Source organism: Phocoena sinus, chromosome 8, assembly GCF_008692025.1.
Source record: "Phocoena sinus isolate mPhoSin1 chromosome 8, mPhoSin1.pri, whole genome shotgun sequence".
In the NCBI taxonomy this organism is placed as follows: Eukaryota; Metazoa; Chordata; class Mammalia; order Artiodactyla; family Phocoenidae; genus Phocoena; species Phocoena sinus.
In genome coordinates, this window is record NC_045770.1 from 72,064,193 (window position 1) to 72,070,192 (window position 6,000).

At 48.2% G+C, this 6,000-nt stretch overlaps 1 protein-coding gene across 4 annotated transcripts in view; it reads right to left on the minus strand.

The window, feature by feature from the left end:
* The window catches only part of SERGEF (secretion regulating guanine nucleotide exchange factor), a 228,210-nt gene extending 223,785 nt beyond the window's left edge, over positions 1-4,425 (minus strand). For 3 of the 4 annotated variants that reach the window (XM_032641881.1, XM_032641884.1, XM_032641883.1), the window contains exons 1-2: positions 4,350-4,425; positions 708-843 (exon numbers count right to left, since the gene is read on the minus strand). In XM_032641881.1, coding sequence (XP_032497772.1) covers positions 708-843; positions 4,350-4,409 — 196 coding nt within the window. In that variant the 5' untranslated portion in view covers positions 4,410-4,425. The remainder of the gene's footprint in view (positions 1-707; positions 844-4,349) is intronic. The other variant, XM_032641882.1, reaches the window with a different exon arrangement.
* Between the last annotated feature and the right edge of the window lie 1,575 nt (positions 4,426-6,000).

Sequence of the window (6,000 nt, forward strand, 5' to 3'; positions counted from 1 at the left end):
CATAATTTTAAATATTTCTTTATGGAAGGAGGTGTCCACAAAGGCAAAAGTGTCAAGGACTCATGAAAGTCATAATATAGCCCTGTTAACTCATTGTTTCTCATCATTATTATCACCATGTAACAGAGAGGCAACAGTGGCACAGAGAAATTAAGTAATCTGCCCAAGGCCACACAGTTAACAATTAAGAGAACCAGGATTTAAACCCACACGGTTTGATTCCAGAGTTCATGTTCTTAACCAGGATGCAATATGCCCTCCTTTGCAATATTATAGCACTTGTAGTACTTATTAAGTACTATCCTAGGTACTCTGAGGGAAGATTATGGAAAATATAAAATTCTTGCTCTCAAGGAATATTCAACTTAACTGCCAAGACTTCTAACTCATATATGAAAGTTAAATATCAATCTATGGTATAAAATGTAATATATGTTGCAACTCGGCCACTACTTGTCTTGTAACCTTAAGCAATTTTCCTCTCTGAGGCTCATTTGGAGAGCAGGCAAGGGGAAAAGAGGGGTGGCCTTGATATCTGAAATCCTTTCAGCTCTGACAATCTGCCATTCTCTGATGGTAACGTGATTCCTTCACAAAAAAAGTTGTCCTCTGCAAAATACAAAAGGTTGAAAGATAGTAATATAACACCCTAGGGGAGAATGTCTAAACAAGAAAATGAGAGAAAATATATTCTTGAAGGAAGTTACCTGTGACAACAGCAGAGTGACCCCCTCCTCCCGTGATCCTCTTGACACATCCAGGATTACAGAAGTCGCTCAGCTGCTGGGGCAAAAGCACATCTTCCTTGTGGCCAAGGCCAAGTTGCCCATAGCTATTTGCACCCTAGGGATAAAATAAGCCAAGGACGAAAAACTATGGGAACCCCAACTGTCAATTTGAATTTACCTGTCCCTATCTTTCTCACCCTCACGCTCCTCTCAGAGATTATAACAGATGAGATTTCATAGACTCATTCTTAAGAAGTTGTTATACGCAACCCACACTTGGACAGTGGCCCCATCCCCAGAACACCACGATTTCCATGTGAGGAGCTCTCAGCATCCACAACTCATCCAGTGATACTCTTCACCTTCCCCTTCCAATGCCCCAGCCTACATGTGTTGCCTTTACGGGACAGCATAGGAGTTCCTTCTGATAAACGGTAATTATCTAGGGAAGCTACGGAAAGAAATAATCAAGAAAAATAGGAACGAAGTGGGTGGGAAATACGCTAGGACTAGTTCTTGTCCCTTCTTCCCACACCCTCACTGGGAAAACTGGCAATGACTTTCTGGAATCAAAGTTAGCTGAGGATTTTGTGCCCTCAAGCAAGGCACACCATTGTTATTTCATTTGAAACAGGTGAAAGAGGTTGGCAACAATCTCTAAGGGCCTTTCCAAGTACAATGTTTTGTTACTGTAAGATTCACATGGTGAGATTCCTCTAAGGAAACAGATTTCCCCTTGATGGGCAATATGTCTGTTGTCGTTATTATATGATAAAGGTCCAGAATCCCTAATCTGGAACCCTTGCAGCCAGATGTACTTCAGACTCAGAATTTTATAGACTTTAGAAAAGTAATACAGTATATAAATCATATACACTGCTGCAAGGTCTGGGAGCAGCACCCCATAAGTAAAACAGTATTATTTCTGCAGTAAACAGTACAAATAGTTAGTGGGCAAAGACTATAAACAGCCTCATGTCAGGTCAGTTCTGGGTTTACAGAGCTTTTTGTATTCAAAATTGAAGATAAGGGATTATGGACCTGCAGGGAAAATCTTATTAAGATTCTGGAAATCCTTATAATTTTTCCAACCACCGACTGCTGGTTGGTTCTTGAGTAGTAAAATTTTTTAAATGTGTTTGTTTTTGAAGACACCTGAATGTAAAAAGTGATTTAAAATAACTACCAAAAAATGCATACATATATACAAACTCCTGCCCCTTGTGGTCTATTCCACAGCCATCTGGGCTGCAAGGACTCTATGCTGGATGAGGGAGCCATGCAGGGACACAGGTCCCAGAGGCCCTCAGGGCAATATTAGCAACCAACTACTGAGTGCTTCTCTGTGTGCTGGGCATTCCCCTTTAATTCTCACAGGGTGGGGGGCATTATCATTCATTTCATAGATGAAGAAACTAAGGCTCAGAGAGTTAAGTAACTCCATGATGGCAGGAGCTTTGTTCTGCTCACTGCTATTTCCCCCACATCTGAAATGGTGCTGGCCCAAAGAAGGTGTGCATATATTTTACAGTGAATTAATGTAAGACCCTATGAGTCCCTCAGGAAAGAGCAAATGAAAGACTTGCACGGTGTGAAGTGGAAAGCATGTGCAGAGGATTTCTCTGTTAGCCATGAGATCTCCATGGCTGCCCCATTACCAGGGCTACAGGTTGCTGAGCCAGCATTATGAGATTCAAACAATGGCACCAAATTTTTGTAATGCAGCAAGAGGCCCTAAATCCAAGATAAAGCAAAACAAAAGGAAATTTTAATACAATCTATTACAGCTGTATTTGCCTTCCTTACAAACACTCCAGACATAAGACACACACACACACACACACACACACACACACACACACACACCCCCATCCAAAAAGGTAAATCCCCTTGTTATGAACTGAATTGTGTTCCGCTGAAATTCATTTGCTGAAACCCTAACGTCCAGTACCTCAGACTGTGACTGTTTTCAGAGATACGGCCTTTAAAAAGGTAGTTAAGCTTCCATGAGGTCATAAGGATGAGACCCTAATCCAATATGACTGGTATCCTTATAAGAAGAAACACATGAATGCTCCCACCCACAGAAAAAGCCACATGAGGACACAGCAAGAAGGAGGCCATCTATAAGCCAAAGAGGCCCCAGATGAAACTAAACCTGCTGACACCTTGATCTTGGACTTCTACCCTCCAGAACTGCGAGAAAATAAATTTCCATTGTTGGAGCCTCGCAGTCTGTGGTATTTTGTTACGGCAGCCCTACAAACTAATACACCCCTCCACACAGATAATGTCGCAGGAAGAAAATACCAGCAAGCCCCCAAGCACAGCAACGAAGTTAGGTTCAACAGTATTTTTGCTTCAGTACTGACAAGGCCATATATGAAAGGCTTTTTCTGTCAGATGTTTCCTCTGTCTACACAGACCCCAGTCCCTGGCCTGGGATAAGCACCCACCCAGGCACACATTCAATCCCTAATTCCACCCCCAGCTCCAGTGCCACCCCAAAGTCACAGCTAGACCACCTCGGGCCACACCACGCTCTCCCTTCTGCCGGTCTGCAGCAGTCTTGCACTCAGTAAATGCTGCCTGGTACTGATAATTGCCATTTTGTAAATTAGTCTATACATACTGGTTGTAACAGCAGTAAAGGTCTTATTCTCTTCCCCCCACCGCCCCCAACACGAGAGCTGGAAGTCTTTCACTCTTTTGTTGTTCCCAAAAGACCAGCACATAGCTCGGCACACAACAGGTACTCATTCATCCATTAGTCAACAAATATGTACTGAGCACCTTACAATGTGCCAGGCACAAGCCAGGCACCATGCAAGACATGCACGGCACCCACCCTCATGACGCCTACATTCTGACCAAGGAGACCGACATTAACAAGTTATACGTCTCATTACAAGCATGTGCTATGAAGAACTACAAGACACTATGTTTGTTCCCGTGCATCTGGTTAGCTGCCTGCCACACACTCCTGTGCACAGACTCTCCTCTCTTCCAGCCACGACACATAAAGATGACCCTGTCTCTCAGTGCTCCCGTCAAACCGACACCAGCGCAGACTCCCACACCCTCCGTGCAGGCAAGACCCAGTCACAGCCGAGTATCAGTAACTATGCAGGGTCTCCGCCTTGTGCACGGCCCAACACCGCCGGCCCCACACCAAAGGCTGCTCCGGCCAGGCTGGGGTGGGGCTGGGGAAAGGCCTTCATCCTCCTGGCAATGGGAGGGTGAAGGGCACAGGTGGCCCCACGGGGCTCTGGGACGGGGAGATCCTCTCTCCACAGAGCCCTCCGCTCCGCCTCTCCTGGCGCTATCCGGGCCTGAAGTCTGTCGCGGACCCAGACGCTCTGTCCTGGAGGCAGGTTCTTCCCACTGCGCCGCCGCCCCTCCGGTCTGGACCCCACCAGCCAGAAGCCCTTAAGTCACCCCATGAAAACCCTTCCCTCCCGCCCTCTCCTCCTCAGGCCCCAGCCCAGGATCCTCCAACCAGGAGCGCCTCTCGGACCTCAGCTGCCTGGCCCCAGGACCGCCCACGCCGAGGCCGGGGGCTCCCAGCGTGTGTGCGCCCCTCAGTCCCAGCGGCCACGGCCCGGAGGCGGAGTCACGTACCCAGGCGAAGAGCGCGGCCGCAGCAGGGGCGGCTGCCTTGGCGCTCGGCTCGCGCTCCATGCTGGAACACTCCGACGGCACTTCCGGTGGCGGGGTGGGGGGTGGTGGCTGGCGCGGGGGCGGGCTCTCACGGGGAGGGGCGGGCACGGGGGAGGGATTGGTGACTGAGGTGTGGGGCAAGCGCGGGGGCGGAGCGGGGGCGGGGCCCGCCTGGGGAGAGGCTTGCCAAGGGACGGGCCGGCCTGGGGAGGGATTGGTGACTTGGGTGTGGGGCCGGCACTGGGAGGGGTCTGTGGTTGGAAGGGGGCCGCGCAGTGGGCGGGGCCGCGGACCGCTCCCTCTTGCTGCAGCTAACCTGGCGCCCGCGGGAGAGAAAAAGTACCTCACGGAGCCGCCTCCCAGTCACCCAGTCCCGGCGCGCTCTGAGCGTCTCCGCCCGCGGCCTCCGGTCTCGCTGAGATGCTCTGCCTCTCTTTCCCTCCTCCCCTCAAACTCCTTGTTTTGAGTGAAAATTCTATACGAGTGCACTACGCTTAAAAGTTCACAAAGCTCCCTCAGGTTAGAGTCCCACGACAGCCCAGAATGGCTGACAGGACGGGGATTGCATCACCCTTTGATGGGGAAGAACTTGAGCCTGGGAGGAGGTGGAAAGGGTCCTGACCCAGTGTCTTAGGGCGAACTGTCTTTGGGCCCGCTTTGGTGTGCAGTTTGCAAAATCGGAGGGAGCTTCCTGGTGGGCGAGTGTAGTGTCTTGCATCGTTGCCGTCGCCCTCAGCGCCTGGCACGGAGCGAGAACACACACCCCGACACAACTAAGGAGGCTGGTTCTCACTGACTCCTTCCCGGAGCGGCCTTCTAACCCTCAGCGCTCCCAGCATGGCCCTGGCCCGGATTCCGATCATCAAGGTAATAACTTGGATATAATAACTGGATAATTTTCACCCACCAAAAATTTTCATATAAAATGGCTTTTATCAGACACCCTCATACACTACCGGTAGGAGCTAAATAAGCCCAATTTTTCTGAAGGAAAATGTGGCAAAGCATATTAGGAATATGAAAATAGATACTTAGATATTTAGCTAGTAATTCCACTTCTATTCCTCTATCACAAGAAAAAAATGGAACTATGCACAAACCCTTAGACTGCAAGTTATTCATTATGGGGTTACATATAATAGTAAAGAACTTAGAAACTACCTTAAAATCCAAAATCAGATTGATTAAATTATATAGCCATGCAATTGAATACTAGGCTGCCATTAAAAACATGTTCTGTTAGATAATAAATAAGGGAAATATGCATGATATGTCATTAAAGTAAGTATTATACCAATTTTACACACACACGCACACGCTGGGTGGTGGATTACAGGTCATTTTTATTTTCTTTTTTGTACTTTTTGTACATAACCCACATTTTCCAAGCCACACATTATCTGTGGGTACAAATGGGGTCACATTAAAGAAGATAATCCATATTCAGTAGTTCTTGACCCTTCTACTGACACAAGCCTCCAGTACTCATCACCGTTTATGCCTGGAGGCCCTGAGAAGTGTCTCCCTGAGCTCTTACAGTCCTTCCCATTCTTCCACTCCACCCACTCCTTGGTGTTTCTGCCTTAAGACCACTTAAGGGCAGCACCTCACC